The sequence below is a fragment of the Syngnathus acus genome, chromosome 21 (genome assembly GCF_901709675.1).
Source record: "Syngnathus acus chromosome 21, fSynAcu1.2, whole genome shotgun sequence".
In the NCBI taxonomy this organism is placed as follows: domain Eukaryota; kingdom Metazoa; phylum Chordata; class Actinopteri; order Syngnathiformes; family Syngnathidae; genus Syngnathus; species Syngnathus acus.
The window spans coordinates 5,376,961-5,393,188 of record NC_051105.1 but is presented as its reverse complement, the minus strand read 5'-3'; the positions used below and the strand labels follow the sequence as shown (position 1 = coordinate 5,393,188).

The 16,228-nt window shown below is 42.3% G+C and overlaps 1 protein-coding gene across 3 annotated transcripts; it reads right to left on the bottom strand.

Moving 5' to 3' along the window:
* Nucleotides 1-319: 319 nt before the first annotated feature.
* Nucleotides 320-15,950, bottom strand: ankrd44 (ankyrin repeat domain 44). 3 transcript variants are annotated; one of them, XM_037240070.1, is made up of 28 exons: nucleotides 15,496-15,949; nucleotides 12,590-12,673; nucleotides 12,254-12,332; nucleotides 12,103-12,173; nucleotides 10,893-11,093; nucleotides 10,600-10,687; nucleotides 10,152-10,294; nucleotides 9,863-10,075; nucleotides 9,596-9,674; nucleotides 8,993-9,107; nucleotides 8,832-8,914; nucleotides 8,072-8,135; nucleotides 7,731-7,799; nucleotides 7,359-7,499; nucleotides 6,878-6,943; nucleotides 6,584-6,695; nucleotides 6,447-6,518; nucleotides 5,675-5,876; nucleotides 5,499-5,586; nucleotides 5,314-5,431; nucleotides 4,975-5,197; nucleotides 4,825-4,912; nucleotides 4,465-4,548; nucleotides 4,169-4,314; nucleotides 4,002-4,084; nucleotides 3,757-3,839; nucleotides 3,585-3,676; nucleotides 320-2,918 (listed from the first exon to the last, which is right to left on the bottom strand). In XM_037240070.1, exons 1-28 carry the CDS (start codon nucleotides 15,520-15,522, stop codon nucleotides 2,653-2,655), a joined length of 3,180 nt encoding a protein of 1,059 aa, XP_037095965.1. In that variant the 5' UTR covers nucleotides 15,523-15,949; the 3' UTR covers nucleotides 320-2,652. The 3 variants fall into 3 exon arrangements, with proteins under 3 accessions (XP_037095965.1, XP_037095966.1, XP_037095967.1); XM_037240071.1 differs by having other exon boundaries at nucleotides 2,661-2,821; nucleotides 15,496-15,948; XM_037240072.1 differs by lacking the exons at nucleotides 320-2,918; nucleotides 3,585-3,676; nucleotides 3,757-3,839; ... (5 more) ...; nucleotides 5,314-5,431; nucleotides 5,675-5,876 and having other exon boundaries at nucleotides 5,498-5,586; nucleotides 15,496-15,950.
* Between the last annotated feature and the right edge of the window lie 278 nt (nucleotides 15,951-16,228).

Sequence of the window (16,228 nt, the reverse complement as noted above, 5' to 3'; positions counted from 1 at the left end):
GACAGACGCTCAACCCCATTTGTGAGTCTATCATTTAGATTTAGTGCTTTGTAATATTTATTTCTAAAACATTTAAAATTAATTTCAAATGTAATATATTAATTTAACACCATTTATAAGTTATTAAATAATTGGTTAATAAATTCTAATTAATTATAAATGTAGTTTAAAAAACTTTTTTTTTCATAAAATTTGTTGGTTTTTTTTATCCATATGGTAGTGGGTTTTTAGTAAATAATACAATAAATGTCTTTTTTTCCATGTTGCCCAAATATGCTTCTATTTATTTTTAGTCTACAACTCAAGAAAAGGCCAAAAAGAAAACTGCAGCACATTTATTTTTTCCAAATGTACAATTGCTGTATAAAAACACTGAAGTGTGGTCATACTGCATCAGGAACTGCTCTTCTGGGGTGACAATTGTCACGACTCTTGAAGCTCATCTTTGTATTAAAACTACATGTCCTACACCTCTGCTTGTATTATGCATTAAATTAGGTTCAAACAGGTTGTGTTCAGATGGCCGAGAGTCATACAAAGCTTTACAAATCAACATTATATAAAACAGCAGTACCAATGTGGGCAGTTTCGTCTTTAACTTGCCACAAACTCGATGACCAACAAATATTTGCATTGGATCGTAGCCCGGAAAAAAAGTCCATTGCATTGAAAATTTGATTCAAACTGAAATGTCACTGTCAAATGAAATTTGAGTAAATTGTTTCTTCACAATACACACTGATGAAAAACGCAGCACATTTGGAGCTACTTCTACAGTCATGACTAAATGTCATGTTTCTGTTCAAATCTCCAAGGAAGGAACATTTGGTTTATTCTAGTTTTTTTTTTTTAATCAGATTAACGCTCGCCTTTGAGAGACAAGCAACAAAACCAAGTCTGTTCGTCTTCGCCGAAACAATGTACAAAAACATACACACAAGTATCATACTCAGATTCTCCAAGAAGGAAATATAAGAAACAAATTTCCGAGGGAGCATTGAAAAGCCACACTGTAAAATTACCAAATGCAGGATTTACGCTTTTAAGATTAAAATTTGATTCCTATAAAATTCTTACTTTAATTAAAATCAAAATTTTGTTTTCTCTCAAGTGAATAGGTTTTTAGATCCCGTGGGTGATTCAATTCAAAAATTGGTGATTTAAAAAAAATACACCGACGTCAAGGCACTGCACACATTTGATGGCACATTGCTGGTAGGTAGTCAAGCAGAGGTTTCACATTGAAGTGCTGGCAGTTTGTGTACCAATGTGTCAATACAAATCTATTTATATAAATAATGAATAGAGGAATAACCCTGTCAGGCGAACATGCATGATCAAGGGGAATGTTTTTCGGCAAAATATTTGTATTCTTTCAAGAGGCGAATCTAGGGCTACCCTGATTCACAAAAGTCGGCATGCAGAAGGAGTGAGAAATTGTGCAGACATTTGGGGAATCTTTCCTACATAACTACTCGCCATTTTGTGCTTCAGGTAACAAAGAATAAATAAAACCAACGTACACACATTGCGATATTCTCGCAAAAACCTTTTTGTGAAATTATGACTTTTTTTTGCGGGATAATCATCTGCTTGTAATTTTAGGCCAGTATTATAAAATCATGGAATCATTCAACTTCAATCTCACCAATGTTTTTGTATTTTCTTGTGATTTCTAACTTTTTTTTGGGTGATTTTACTAATTCATGCTAATGAAATAACTATCAAAACTTATATTTATTTTTATAAAATTAAATTTTTTTGTATTAAAACTTGGGTGAATTTTTAATTCACAATATAAAGTTTTTGTAAAATTATGGCATTATGGTTTCAAATGTAAATTTCTAACTTTCCTAATATTACAAGTGTTTTAAATATAATATACAGTTTTTCATTACCTCGAAGTTATGGACCATTCAACTTCATTATAGCAAGTTTTTTTACTTTCCTATAACTTCCAACATTGTCATGAAATTGCGCAATACTTCTTGTACTGCAAATATTCTCGTAAAATTTTCTTGTATTTCAATTTTATCCTAGTTAAATTACAGCTTATAATACTACTGTCTTAAAATGACTATCCTCTCCAATTGGTTTTCTGTGAAACTAGGACAAACTAGTATTTATTTTACAACTTTATGAAATTTTAATTTCCTCACATTATGACTTTTTGTAAAGTTGCACCTTGAAATTGTTCGCAATATCTTCTGTTTTCATTAAATTGCAGCAATTTTTAAGACCTTTGTTTCGGGTAACGAGGTGACTAAGTATTTTTTTCTAATAACATTAATTCACAGACCCAGTGCGTATACCACATCTTTCCAGTGATTAAGTTACATTATAATATTATTATTGTGTAAATGTTGCTTATTCAGTACATGAAATCAAAATATCAATAAAGATGACTAAAATGACTAAACTTTTGGCTTTGCATCGTACCAAATAAACGGTTAAAAATGGCTTCTTGTTCTTGCTTGTTAAGATTGAAAAGTCTGAGGCGAGTCACCCCGCCACCCAGAGGCCGAGTACCAAGGTCGATTTGGATTTGAGCACCCATGAGTACAAAGAAGAAACAATAAAACATGCAAATGACCCGCATCGATTCCTTCTTGAAAAGATGGCATAGAGAGCAATTCTGGCGACCAGAAAGGTTCAGAAAGTTTCTGAATCCTCAGAGTCGTTCTCTGTGGTCCCCTCACTGGAGGGTCCTGAGGGGTTCCTGGTGCCACGTGGGCCCCGGGGGACGGCGGCTACGCCGGGGTCTTTGTGCGCCTTGGGGGGCAGCATCCTTAGCAGGGCGCCTGGGGAGGGGGCACCAGAGCTGCAAGGGGAGCAGAAAGGCATCATGGTAGCCAGAATGAGCGCCAAGCAGTCGGCCACCTCGCGGCTGGGCGCGCAAGCCAGAGCGGGGGTCAAACCTGCGGTACAGAGACAGAAGGGGGGCAAAGGGGTGGGGGGACAAAATGGCCGGGAAGCGGAAATGGCAAAGGTAAAGAGACAAAAGGATGGCGCAGCATTCGTGTTAGTGTTTCAGCAGCGCCTGAACACACAGAAGGGAGAGGCTGCACAGTTCAGGCATGATGGACCAAAGTATTAGGACACACCTCTTAATTAACCGATAGCTCTCCATTGCTCATGTGTCCTACTTTGTGCTAGAAAAGTTTTGCACAAAGGACGATTTATATGAGTATGGATGAGTTTGGTGTGGAAGAAAAAGCCAAACAACTTTTGTCCATACAGTATGCAACACTGCACACAGTCAACGCCAAAGCAAGTTGACAGCTTCAAGTAGACTGACAAGGAAGATTCCAGCAACAGCTCATGCTTAATAATTTCACAAGTGTACATTTGTATAGTACGTATATAAAATATAATATGAATCCATACATTATGAATATTCCCTTTCATCTCTATTTCTTTGAGTTATTTCAATTTAATTTCTAAACATTCCTAAGAGCTGAGTGGGAACCCCCAATTTAAGAAAAATAAATAAACGCATAGAATATAAAGTAAACAGGGATGGGAAACTTGCATGCATGCATCAAGGCAGCTGCGTCTTTTGGAGCCAGCCAAGTTCATCCTACCGTTCTCGTCCACTGTCTGAATGTTGGCTCCTCGGGTCAGCAGCTGCTGGACTGCCTGTTTGAGTCCACTGCGAGCTGCCAAGTGGAGAGGCCTGGCGAGACATGAGGTCGTCAAAGGTAGCATCAATCATGCGAGCGGCTGTTTTTCCGATTCCCGTCACAAGGAACTCACGTTTGTAGCGCTGCGTTTGTGGCGTTTATTTGCGCTGAGTCGGACAACTTCTCCAAAATGAGCAGGACGCATTCTTCCTTTCCCTGGAGGTCAGCAAATATGATAATTGATAACCGTACAGAGCTGCCAATAATATCATTTGTCATCTTCTGATTGGTTGTTCCTGCTAAAGCTTTATCATAATGCGAGTAACAAATGATCACACAATTAGACAACAATTTTTGTTTGTACTTGTGGACACTTACATTTTTACATGCTAAATGTAGAGCAGTGTTGCTGTCTTTATCAGTATAATGGAGACAGCTGCAGGCGGTGTTCAGCAGAACCTCTGGACAGGACACACGAACCAAACAAATCAACACACGTGGTTTGGTCAACACATCAAACACGACGGATAGTCTGTTGCGTCTACCAAGGGCCCCGACGCGGCCTTTCTCGGCCGCCATCATCAGTGCCGTGCGACCCGATTGGTCTGTGGCATCAACTGGCGCGTCGTGCGAAAGGAGCAGCTGGACACAATCGACGTGACCAGAGAAAGCTGCCGCGTGGAGGGGGGTCCTGAAGGAGAAAGAAGAAAAGCCCATTGAAATAAATTGAAATGCTGTTCCAGCACCTCCCAATTTTCTTTTTTTGTGATTATGTGTTTTCCATAAAGAAAAATACTCGGCAAAACCTCAGGACTAGAGAAAAAAAAAAAAACATTAGCACCTGTCCTTAGCATCCTTGCAGCCGGTGATGTCTGATCCCATTGCCTCCAGCAGCAATGATGCACAGGCCTCATGGTTGTTTACCCTGTTCAAAATGTGCAAACTAATTGACATTCGCCTCATGCAAAACATTATGGAAAAAACTATTGCTCATACAGTGAACCCCCGCATATTTATCTACGGTCCAGCAATTGAAATTTATTATTTATTTAATTCCCCTACCTCATATTTGCTGTTTTTGTGCACAAGCCATGTTATTTAAAGGGTAATGCAATCAAAATGTATCAAATAATATTGATAATAATGATGATTCTCAGCGTTCACCCAAAACAGTGTCGTTGTATTATTACGTTGCACTTACACAGCACAGTGCAGTGGCGTGAAAGGGTTCCCGTCAATGCAGCGGCAACCTTTCTGCTCCAGTAGAACCTCCACGCATCCCTCGTGACCTAATCACACACGCACATTGAAATCACGAGACTCCTAGTCGCATAGTCATCCCAACACCAACCATGGTAGCAGGCCCAGTGCAGCGGCGTGTAACCGTGGTGGTCTCTGAGTGGAGGTAGCGAGTCGAGTTCGGGGCAGGTCATGCTGAGCAGCTCGCTCAGCCAGGAGGCGTGGCCTCTTGCCGCCGCCAGGTGAATGGCGGTGCGACCCTGAGCGTCGCCCAACAATATGGATGCCTCCTGCTCCAGCAGGCACTGGACACACTCCTCCTGGCCACATAGCAGCTGCAAACATTGGGTAAAAATTCATCCTTACTATAGTTAAAGTTACTCTACATCATCTAGCACTTTAAATCGGCTGACTGGCTAATTACAAGTTTGGAGCCACCTGTATCACTCACCCCAAGGTGCAGCGCGGTCAAGCCGTGCTTGTCGGCCATGTTGACGTCGACTTCCCGTTCAAGCAACAGCGACACGGCGTCGACGTGACCCCCCGCCACAGCTAGCATCAGAGGTGTCCTGTACACATAGACAGTATGCAAATATGTGTGTGTGTGTGTGTGTGTGTGTGTGTACAATGACTCACTGTCCCTGACAGTCAGCAGCGTCAGCGAGAGCCGCGCTGTCCGATTCGTCCAGCAGGAGGCGCAAACATGTCGTGTGACCGTTCATCACTGCAGAGCCAGATGTGACAAAATGTTAGCATGCAGTGAGCTGAAAGTTGAATTACAACTTGAAGCATTGACCCCCCCCCCCCCCTACCTGACAGGTGTACAGGGGTGCGCCTGTGCCGCATGTCGCAAGTGCGCGGTGACGCCCCCTGACTGAGGAGGATGTGAACGCAGTCGGCGTGACCCCGCAGCGCCGCCATGGCCAAGGGGGTGCGGCCGGCTTCGTCCACTCGGTCCACCTCCCTCTCGCCCTGGAGCAGCACCTCAAGGGCCTGAGCGTGGCCGTGGTATGCCTACGCACAACCGAAACAACTCATGATTAACTTACCGATGATTGATTGATTGACTTTTTACTGTTATCGCTGTTTAGCCCATCCCCAGTATTTTCTATGCATCTGTGCTTGCAATTTTTGTGTGTCTTCAAATATGTCAATGTGTTCTGCAAAATGTAAACATGTTTCAAACATATGGGAGTCGATATCACAAATTTTCAATTGCAAGTGGTTCAGCTACTGTTCACTGTAGCGGCTCTGCACCTCAAGTAATCACTGTCCAAGTGCATCCGTCACTTTAGCGTTTTGCTTTAAATACCTTACAATAAGAATTTATAACCTTTTTTTTATTTTTATCAAACAGTAAGTAAACAGGGAATCTTATTCGCAAGATTGAAATAAATCATTTATATTTCTCGGAAAGTAGTTTTTACTTAACGAGAGGTCATTTGATTTAGCAGGAAAGTAAATAAAAAATTTTTGTTTTATTACCAGTACAACTATATGAGTTTGTATTTATTTCTCATGATGTAAAAAAGAAGTCAAGCGAGTAAGTAAACAGAAAGTGGCTCTGTATATATTTAGACTCACAGCGAGGTGCAGGGGGCTCCTGGCGTTGGGTGATTCAAGGTCGTCATGGTAACCGTCATCTCTGTCCAGTAGCTGCGAATTGACATGTTGTCAGTGCATCGGACCTGTGTCCAACTGCACGCTGTGTGCGTACTGACCAGCTCCAGGCAGTGTTTGTGTCCGTAGGCTGCAGCATAGTGAACAGGACTGTATCCTTGTTTGTCTTTGAGCGAGGCCGTCGCTCCACTCTGAAGCAGGAACTCCAGACATCTGCAAAACAGGATGGGGCAACAATCACAAGCGTGAAGAAAGGAAAATGAGGCATCCATTTTAGGCCGTGATTGTGGAAAATCAGTAAAGTCATTGTTGTTGATGCTAAAAACTTAATCCTCGAGTAGCGCCATTAAACAAAACATTTTCAAAAAGAGAAATAGGAAGAAAAACAGACTCACAATGCTGCCTCTCTCTCCCTCTCAGCCTGGACTCCTTCACTCTCAGGCTCCAGAGCGACACGTCGCCTGAAAGACATTTCCCACCCATTTTAATTTGTATCAATTTTGAAATGTGATGCTGGGAAACAGTCTGTTGATGCAATTTATAGTGTGTCAAGCATGTTGGATGTGAAAGATCTGCCCCATAAAGTACTAAGTGTTTATATGTTGCACTGACTTCCCAGATTTCGGTAAATGGCCGAAAAGCCACAGTGGCTCTCGTTTCGGAAAAGTTAGGTGGAACATTCTTCTTGGGGGCTGGTTTGACCTCAGGAATTCAATTCGAGTAATACGAGATCTGTGTTTTTGGTTTTGGCTACTACTTAATATATATTACTGCCACCTACAGGTCTGGAGTAGAACACTACATATTTAATCATAGATTGGATCTTCAATGAGATGACACAGGGGTAACAAATTAAGTCTCCAGTTGTTCAATTACCTTTTGTCCAGGTCCGAAGCTGCAGCGTAATGGAGGGCAGAGCGCCCCCACTTGTCAGTGGCATTGATTGCAGTCCCACAAACCACCAGCATCTCCAGACACTGATAATGGCGGCTCGCGGCGGCATAGTGCAGGGAAGTCCTGAGGGAGACAAGTTGAAAACAACAAAATATGGTCACAGCTGGACTCAGAGGAATGCAAACCTCCTCATGCATTTGCAAAGGTTATAGTTATTTAGGATTTGTAAAAAAAACTGTTTTAATGTTTATTATGCAGTTTTCAGTTTGCAAACACTTGATTTTATCTTTATAACAAAGTGCAATAAGTCTTATCAGTGATCAGTAACGCCATGATAAACATAAAATAATCCACCTGCCGCAATTGTCTCTCCTGTTGTGGTCACCGCCGCTCGTCAGGAGGAGCTTGACACACTCCACGTTGCTGCACTCAAATAAGAAACACGAGCGTCACCAGGCAAAATAACACATTCATTTTGAACACATTTCTTTCAATACTTAAAGAGGAACTCATGTCTATTGTTTTGCAATATGTTATCTGCTGAATAAATCTTTTTATTTCAAATAAAAATACATTTATTTATACCTGCACCAAACAGGTTTCTCTCGGAATAGTTAACATTTTAAATCCAGTGTAGCATTGATTTGTGTTCTGTTGGGCAACAATTTTCAACATTTTCATAATTCGGCACTCACCCTCCAGCGGCGGCGGCGTGCAGGCACGTCCTTCCCTGACTGTCAGGTGTGTCGATCTGAAAGCCTGCACACAGGACCGAGTCGTTACACATTATACTAAACCTCCGGCCTGAAGAGGGCGCCAGGGAGAGGGAAGTGAGCGGGGAGGACAAACAGCAGCAGACCCCGCAACGAGAGAAGGACAGGAAGTGGTCGGGAAGGGGACAGGAAGAGGCAGGACAAAGAGAGACAGAAAGAGAGACAGGCATTAGTGAGACAGGTGGTGAGGAAACGGGTGAGGCTTGAGTGTATTTGGGTGCAGGAAAACTTAAATTAAGCACAAAGACAGCTGTTTCTTAACCATGCATAAACATTGACAAAAATTTTTTTATGTGGCTTGCTTTGGACATGCTACAGTGATACTTTTGACGATTTCAATTCCCTGATTGCTGGGGGGGAAATTATAGGCGGAGTATTCTTGGAATTGTTGAGTTAGTTTGACTTAGAAAGTGAAATATTTTGGAATAGAATACAATTATATGATATGAAGCAATAATTGTTGTTTCTGGCATTTGGTTGCAGTTTTTTTCTGCACCGCCTTGCCATAGTTGCTATTTCAGATGTAGTATTTGAAAATGACAAATCTACCTTTTGTCTTCGATTTGTTCAATCACATTGTGCAATGGAGCCACACTATTTACATCTTTGCATTCATGCGTGTGTACCCATGTCAATTGAAACAATATTGTAAACATGTATGTTGAGTCATATCGCACACTACCTGAGGAGAGCAGCTTGCGGCAGCAGTCCGAGTGGGCGTTCAAGGCGGCCATATGCAGAGGGAACATCCCGTGGACGCCTCGCCTTTCAAAAAGCGGATGAACATCGGTCACCATGGCGGAATTTTTTATTTTTTTTTTGTCAGCCGGGACGCTATGATACCTGGTACAATCGGCTCCGCTGGTGATGAGGGTGTTGATGAGCAGCTCGTGGCCATAGCGTGCGGCGACGTGCAGCGGCGTGTTGCCGTCCTTGTCCACGCTGTCGATCTCTCCGCCTGACACAAAACGCCTGACGTCAGCGAAGATCGAATTTCACATTTGAATTGTCTGTTGTGAACCCCTATATGCCTGAGGGTGTAATACAATATGTATGCTATGTATGTGTATGTTGCTGCTCCAAGTGTGTAAGGAAATTGTTTGGAATGACCGTACCATGTCTGCTGTTTCGTATTAAACAAGCAAACTTACATTAGATTCAATTTTATGGTTTGGTTCAACATTCAATGTACAGTGTTTAATTTATTTTTATTTAATTATTAATCATCATTTAAGTGTGAAAAATGATCAGATAAGAGTTTCTAAACAATCCTCATGAAGTCACGTTAGCTTTGATTAGACTTTATATCGATGTTCATCAAAACTGACGAATGAGAAATATCTTTTGGACATCAAATACTGTTACAAACATGGCAAATTTGAACACGATCCAAATTAAATACAACCTGTGTTCTGGGCAGAAAAAGACATGGAGCGGATGACTCACCATTCTGGATCAGAGTCTGAGAGCGAGTAAAGCGACCATGCACTGCTGTCATGTGGAGAGGACTTTTCCCATCTCGACTCTACAGAAAGGAAAGAATCCTATCATCAAATAATAATAATAATAATAATAATAATAATAATAATAACAACACATTCTTAAATGCTAGTTTATGAATGACAGAAATCTAAAGAAAAAAAGATTGGAAAAAAATACTTTTTAAGGCACAAAAAAAATTAAAATGAAAAACAAGCTGCTCATTCGTCGTACCTGCACGTTGACATCGGCGCCGTTGTTGACCAGGAATTCCAAACAGAGCGCTCCGTGCGTGGAAGCGGCGGCAAAGTGCAGCGGCGTAAAGCCTTTGTTGTTGGGCTGGCTGACGTTGGCACCGTAGTCAATGAGCTCGCTGACGACAGCGTCCTGACCGTTGAAACACGCCACGTGCAGCGGCGTGTTGCCAAAGGCATTGGACTCGTCGATCTGTCCGTGACAAAAGATGAGCAGAGGTTATTTAGGCCGAGCTGACGACGAGAGACACCGAAAGGGCAGTCGGTACCTCCACGGCTAAGTTGAGAAGATGCTTGACCACCGCCATCTGTCCACTAGATGCCGCCGTATGCAGCGGCGTGTACCCTCGCTTGTCCTTACAGCAGAGCTCCGCCCCCTGACTCACCAGTAGAGACACCACGTCCAAATGACCTGCAGGAAACATGACAGATGACCACAAACAGTGCCAGGAGCGTTCTTCACTTCTGTTGCAAGCTTGTTTCATTTGTGTGCAGGCATAACAGCTAAATGCTACATCACCGTGTTTGCTTTGAGCTCTGGGCTCTGCTAATAAAACCGAGTCTGCAGACCTCAGGTGATTTACCATTAGCATTTCTTTAATGTCCCAACAATTGAGTACAACATAGTACTCAATCTTCTCAGCCAATCTGCCAATAAGTATAATGTATGTAATTCAAAACAAATCTAAACCTGTTTGATCATTTTAAGGTCTGTACCCATGAAGGCGGCCCAGTGCAGCGCTCGCCCATCCTTCTTGTCAAAAGCATTGATGTTGGCTCCTTTGGCAAGAAGGAGGTTCACCATCTGAAATGCACACACATTATGATTACAGTGAAGCCTCAAGTTATGAACTTAATTGGTTCTGTGATCCCATTTGTAAACTGAAACTTTCATAAATCGAAATATTTCCCAGTGAAACGAATGGAAATGAAATGAATCCTTTCGACACGACATCAACAGGAGCATGCATATGAATGGCTAAAGAACTAAAGGGCAAAAACAGAAGTACCTCTGTGTGGCCATTGAGGGCAGCGTGGTGCAAGGCGGTGCGCCCGCCGCGGTCCGAAACGTTTACGCTGCTCAACAGTGGGATTATGATTTCTGCGCAGCGCAGGGCGTTGTTGGCGGCGGCTACGTGGAGCGGCGTCTGCCAGTTCTTGTCGCGGGCGTTGACGTCGGCCGAGTGGCGGATCAACACTCGCACTGCCTCCTGGAGGGAAAACGTCAGCAGGTTATAATTGTTTTTTTTTTTTGTGTGTGTGACCCATGGGTTGGAATTATACATAATCTGGATTCTTATTATGGGTTGCTTTTCTGTGACCTGTTGTTATTTGTTGTGTATAACTTATGTTTAGTCATTCACTCGTGTATTTCAAGTATGTAAGGCTTGGCGCTCTCTTTCCCCAAATAAAAGAGTTATGTCTAAGGTCAAGTTGGAGCCACAGTCACCTCGCTAGCACAGATAAAGTTGTATGCTACATCAGATAAGGTAAGAAAAGAAATAATTGAATGCTTGCTTCTGCGTGTCACTCAAACAAAAATTGCCTCGAAGACAAAAGTGGCTTTGGCCAAGGTAACAATATATTTGTTGCATTCCAAACTGTCCCCTCACAGTCAAAATAATGGGAAACTTGGAAACGGGCACTTTTTAGTTTGCCCACTAGGTAGACGACGTGAGCGATTGTAATTTGAACCTGATCTCATTCCGTTTTTTCAAAAATCCTGGTGATCTACTTTCTTGTGAATAGAATTGAATTCCATTATGTTTTTTGTAATGTCAAGAGAACAATGGATGTTAGCTACTTGTCAACATGTTTGAGCAAATAATAAATAGATCAGTGAGGCAAAGAATATGAAATCTGCTAATTCAGCAGAGCGGAAAAACACTACATTGTAATATAATATAATATAATATTCTATATGTAATATATACAATAAAAGACAGAAGCAATAAAAGTGAAGAGTTTCATTATTTGCTTATTTGTAATTCTTTATGATGATGATGCCGCCCTGCACATTCCTTCTTTTATGCACCAAACATCTGCCCGTCCATGCTTGCAATTAATTAGCTGTGTCAATATACTGACTTCTTGTTTGGATTCACATCTACATCGTCATTGCCGCCGCCCCGACTGGTTGCACTCGTTTCTCACTTCACAGATGCACCGCGATACATTGCTTCGAAGGGGCCTCAAAGTATTTTGCGTTACGGTCGTTACCTCACTGCGAGACGCCACGGCCCGATGGAGGGGGGTGAGCCACATGTTGTCTTTGGCGTTGACGCGGGCACCTGCACGTACGGACGGACGGATAACGATGAGAGGAGGAAGTGAGATGGAGGCGAGGAGTTGAAGGGATGTGCTTTCTTACCGGAGAGGATAAGGAGTTCTGTGATTTCGGCATCGCGAAGGAAGGCCGCTGCGTGAAGCGGAGTGCGCTTCTCAGCATCCTGAGGCAGGAAGACGAATGCCAGTCAAGAAACAATAAACACATTGATCCTGGTCTGTGTATTGTTCTCTTCGATGAGCACAAACACATGCCACTGCAGCTACATGCATGTACAAGTTCAAATAATCCGAATTTCTCAAATTTTGTTTGTATCTGGGGGAATTTCGTGGGGTCGCCAGACTGTTCAATGGGCTTGTTCTTGGTCTAGCCCAGTTAAACTAGATGCTATAGTCGTCAATGGCATCGGAGTATTCTCACCAGAGCGTTGATATCTTCAGACTTGTATATGAGCATTCGGATCTCCTCCGGATCGCCGCTGAAGATGGCCTGGATGAGAGGCGACTGCGGAAACGACAAATAAAGGAGGCACGTTAATGTGATCGACAGAGAGAGCGTGACGCTGACTGTGAAAACACGAGCTGTGCCATGTGTGACCTTGCAGGACATCGAAAGTGTCCTTCGCCGCTACAACAGCGGGCCTGTCAAGTAGGGAATATTTGCAATCAGACACATTTTTGTCAATCAAGATTGTGTGCATGTGCGTGCGTGCGTGTCACGGGGGCCTTTGTCCCTGAAGCCCCTATTTTGGTTCCTGGATGTCAGACGTGAAGTAAATAGAGTCTGGTGGCACTGCAATGCTCCTTTTGTGTCATTATCAGCATGTTTGTGACACACACGTATGACCAAACGGAACCATCACGATGTACACGATGTCAGCAAGTCTTCATTATGAGTTCTGCTTAGTGAGCCTCAAAAAGATTGTGAAATGCACATTGCTTCGTTTGTTTTTCAGGGTACCGGTAATTGGAATACATCTCATCATAACTCATTGGAATCATACTGCATAAAAACAAACAAGTCATGAGACTTTTGCTCAAGAGTTGAATCCCTGCAACTCATATGAATGTTAACTTTTGACCCGAAGGCAGCAAATATGCTCTTGCAGTCACATTTTACTTCCTGCCAAGCTTCCTGTTCGCTCGCCTTGGCCTTCTGAGAAACGACAGAGAGGAAGCGGAGAGGAGCGTTTTACTTCTGCTTTCAAACTCACCAACAAAATGCTTCCTCTTCTTCGCACTTTGTTTTACGGAGTCTACCCTTAATGCCATTTTAAAACAAAGCGCCTCAGCCCCACCCCCACTCGCCCCCAGTCTCTCCACAGCTCCCGGGCCAACGACTTCCTGAGTTTCCTGCTATATTCCCAATTATGGGAGCATGCTGGGAACCATTGACCTTGACTTTTTTGAATGTGGATCATCCTATAGTTTAAGGAATATCTCTGTCTCGCTAACAATGAAACCACAAGAGAATCTCTTCAGCTGAAGAATCCAGTTATCAGACATTGCAATGCTGTCTGGGGAAAAAAAACAGGAAATCCCACTTTGAAGTTACTATACAAAAAGAAAAAAGTTATTTCTGCCGTGCTGCAGAAGGATGATGCTGCACCACGTCAGGAATTTCTGCTATTGCGGAAACACAAGCCCAAAGCCTGTGAGGAATTCTACCCAGCGGCCACTGCATTAGGTACACCAGCTGTCTTTTTATTCATGTATGTCTGATTATTTTCCGTTTACGTGTAGGCCATTGATGAGTTTTTATTATTTGTATTTATTAAAATGTGGTCATCCATATACTTTTTGTCCATTCTTAGTCAATTGTTTATTTTTATTTAATTTATTTTGAGCACTTTTTATAATGTGCCAATACAAATACTGTTGCTCATACTTGTTTATTCAATACTAGTTATTAGAAATCTGCATGTCAAATGACTTTTGGCCATTACTGATTTCTAATTTGCTGTAATCCTTTTTTTTTTTCCAGGACAAACATCATCAAGACAAAATATTAGAGACAGCACTCAGTATGATGCAGAAATGTCATCTGCAAGTACAAAGATAACAGTTGTGTAAATTTTATTCGAAGATGCAAGTGTAGCCAATTATGTACAGCAAGCATTAGATGTATATAGAAAGATGTAAAGTGAGAAGGCTTTGTGTTGCGTAAGTAACTCGCTGGTTGTGGGTTGTGCATTTCTTGTTTTATGCAAGCAGGATGGATACTCACTTGGCTTAGGGTAAAAACTGTGACAGCAGATATTTTACATAGCTATAAGACCTGTTGTGCAATGCTTGGGTGCCTCAAGCTATTCATCTGGAGTGCACAATCACGTTTGAAAGACTTTTTTTTGCTGAGGTGTTAAGGTGCTTAAGTGCTTACAAGTGCTAAAGAGAATCATGTGATGAAGTACTGAAAACAAACCTCACACATGTCTCAGGGCCTTTATTGAGCATATAATGGATTTATAATTTGGTTTTGCAAAACACAATGACAAAACGGTGTGCGTCTGTTTTTCAGATATATGGAAGTAGGGCTGAAGAATCGACTTCAAATCGCAATGTAGATGAATGTTTCCTTTTTTTTTTAAAAAAATAACTTTCATTTTGGTCAGTCGGTAGTCTTTATTTTTTTACATGTGTGCATTATTTATTTATTTATTTATTTGTTTATTAGTGTCAACATATGTTTAGTGCTTATGAAGTGCATTTCAACCTTTCCACAATATCGTTTCATGAAAAGAAAATATCTCGCTAAATATTGCGATACTGTCTATATTTCGAATTGGATTGGAACTCACAAAATATTTGTTGAATGCATTTAAATATACTGCATGTTATTTTTCAATAGATATTAGAAAATATATTTTATTTCAGTAAAACATGATTAAAAGTGAATAGCAGGTGTGTTGCTATAAAACTCAAAGCAATTTTTAACTCTGCTTTAAGACGGATCATGTTTGAGTCTTATTTGTGAATATTGAGCGACACAATTTTACATGGTGTAAGAAAAGGTCATTATTGAAAGTGTTGGTTTGGATGTTTAAGTATTAATTTGGTTAGGTGATTTGGTTGGTTTGGTTAATATGCTTCACATGCAAAGGACAAATCAGGACATGAATGCCTCCACTTTCCATCAGCCTCTTGCAATTCGGCTGCAGAATGCTTGTTAAAAGGAGATAATGGTGGTAATTTCCTCCACGCTCATTCAGCGCCGAATTGTTAGAAATACAATTGAGGTCAGAAACGTGTTGCGGTTGCGTGTGAAAGTGTACCGCGGAACTCGCAAGATGCGGGCATGCTAAAGCTAGCGTTGGCTAGCGGTTCTACCTGGTCCGCAAGTTTGAGAACAGCCATCTCTGCCTCGGCTCCGGCGGCTCATCCAAGCGCGCAGACAGCCCTGCAATCTCGGGGAGATGCCAGCTGCAAGGCCCGCTCCTCCTCCGCCTCCTCCTCCTCCTCCTCGATACGTCTCCCGGGTTGACGGTGATGGAAAAAGGCCGAGCCCGGTGCAAGCCACCGCCGAGGCCCGGCGCGGGCTGCTGCCGCTGCTGCTACCGGAACGCTCGTTCCTTCCACCAAGCAGGAACAGTGAACAATCCACATGGAGGGCGGAGGGTTCTGGAGTGTGTGCCCGGAGAAGCTCGCTCCTCCCCAGCGTGCAGAAGGCACAAGGCGGTCAGGCGAGTTGAGTCAAGCCGGAGGAAGGATAAGGCAGGAAGTTGGAGGCTGTCTCTTGCTTCCTGCGCTTAGATGCACAAGAGGCTCCCTCAGCATCAACAAACCCAATGCACGCGCGCACGCATACAAACACGCGCGCGCGCGCACATACTTCAATGCTGCCACCAACTGGCGAGAAAAGGAACTTAATAGAGAAAACACGCATCCGCGTATTGACAAATTTGTGGAAATGTTTCCAATATTTAAAAGAATAGCTTTAAACCTCTTCTTTTTGTGGGGAACTCATCCCCACAACAAAATAAAATAACGATTGTGATAATTACATCACGTCAAAATGAAAATAAGAAAATATTACATTTCACGCCTTCTCTTATTGGACATG

Bases quoted from the DNA above. Each gene is read 5' to 3' on its own strand.
- ankrd44 (XM_037240070.1), bottom strand. From the start codon at position 15,522: ATGGCTGTTCTCAAACTTGCGGACCAG. The intron at 11,094-12,102 runs GTAACGACCGTA...TTTTCCCTCCAG, and splicing joins CCGTGGCGTCTCGCAGTGAG to GAGGCAGTGCGAGTGTTGAT. The intron at 9,675-9,862 runs GTACGACGAATG...TCCTTTCTGTAG, and splicing joins GCGCCGATGTCAACGTGCAG to AGTCGAGATGGGAAAAGTCC.